Here is a 1247-nt window from a genome sequence, read left to right on the forward strand (position 1 = left end):
ATTTGTTGAGGCTTACAGTATGCAGTACCTCGCTCTAAGAATATCATTCATCATCGCATTCGACTGGATCGTTTAATAATCACTCACTAAACTGCTAGTGTATCCATTGTGTGTATTTCGGGGTTCTTCCGCGTTTGTTGCAGCAAACCTGGTAGTTGCTGTCGAAGTATTTATCCAATGCATTTTCTGGATTGTTGATATCCGCATACACTATTTTGATGGTACTCATCAAATCAGTTTTAGGTATTTGGTGATCATCATCGTCGTCGTAAGCTGCTTCTTCAAAATGTCAAATATTATATGGAAGCTTGACGAATGCTTAACCAAGCGTCGATTCACTTCATGTGGTCCTGATCCAGATTGAAGTGCGAAATTGGGCATTGCAGACATCTCTTCTGCAGACAATCCATATTTGGAAGATCTCACACGCGTGTTCGGCGGAAGATGCACCTGGAGAATGCTTGTTCATAATGTGATACTTCCAACATACACCGATAATTTCCGCACAATGGCTGGACGAATCTGACAAGATTCACCTACTAGCGCGTCCATTTCACCTGCAAAAAGCTTTACTAGTATGGCCCGTAGAGAACGACCAGTAACCTCCAATGCATGTGGATAAGTCATCAAAGCTTCCTTTCAAAATGTGAAGCTAGTCTTTGCAACTAACTACTCCAGCGCTATATGCAGCGGGGCTGCCGAAGCAAAACGCTTGTGAAAGCGTACTTTAGGTCACAGACCTTTCGTTCTGTACAAGAACCAAGTATGAATTAGCGGATCGCAAAGAGTAATTATTGCCTTCCCAAGGCTAATCGACTCTTCGGTTTAAATTCCACACTGGTTTTTATTTATTTATTTATCCTAATCTTAAAAGTTTAGATCTTTCTAAATATACTAAATATACATAGTAAAATCTAAATACATGCATAACTACTGGCTACCTAGCCCCGTACCGTATTCTTGTTTGGGTGCGTAATCACACGATGCACATCTCGTTTGACACACACCCCTGTTATTAGGGTTTGTTTTACCCCGTTACACCCTCCCTTATTAAGATTGAGAACATTTACAGTTCCAATCGATCGCTGCCTCAGCGAGGCTCGCGTGTTCGTTAGACACTGCAACTCAATTTGTTGGAATTTGACAGCTTCCTTGCTCAATAAGCCATGTGTCCACGACACGAAAATCCTCAAGTCTCGCTGGTTCTGACAGCGAGCACGGGCAGAGCCCAACTTCGTCCCCCGCAC

At 42.7% G+C, this 1247-nt stretch overlaps 1 protein-coding gene across 1 annotated transcript; it reads right to left on the bottom strand.

Moving 5' to 3' along the window:
* Positions 1–228: 228 nt before the first annotated feature.
* Positions 229–627, bottom strand: PHALS_03090 (uncharacterized protein; the record flags this gene model as incomplete). Its single annotated transcript, XM_024721767.1, has 2 exons — positions 229–450; positions 508–627. The coding sequence occupies 2 exons, from the start codon at positions 625–627 to the stop codon at positions 229–231; spliced, it is 342 nt and encodes a 113-aa protein (XP_024572911.1).
* Positions 628–1247: the final 620 nt, after the last annotated feature.

The sequence above is a fragment of the Plasmopara halstedii genome (assembly GCF_900000015.1).
Source record: "Plasmopara halstedii genome assembly, contig: Scaffold_208, whole genome shotgun sequence".
NCBI classification, from domain to species: Eukaryota; Oomycota; class Peronosporomycetes; order Peronosporales; family Peronosporaceae; genus Plasmopara; species Plasmopara halstedii.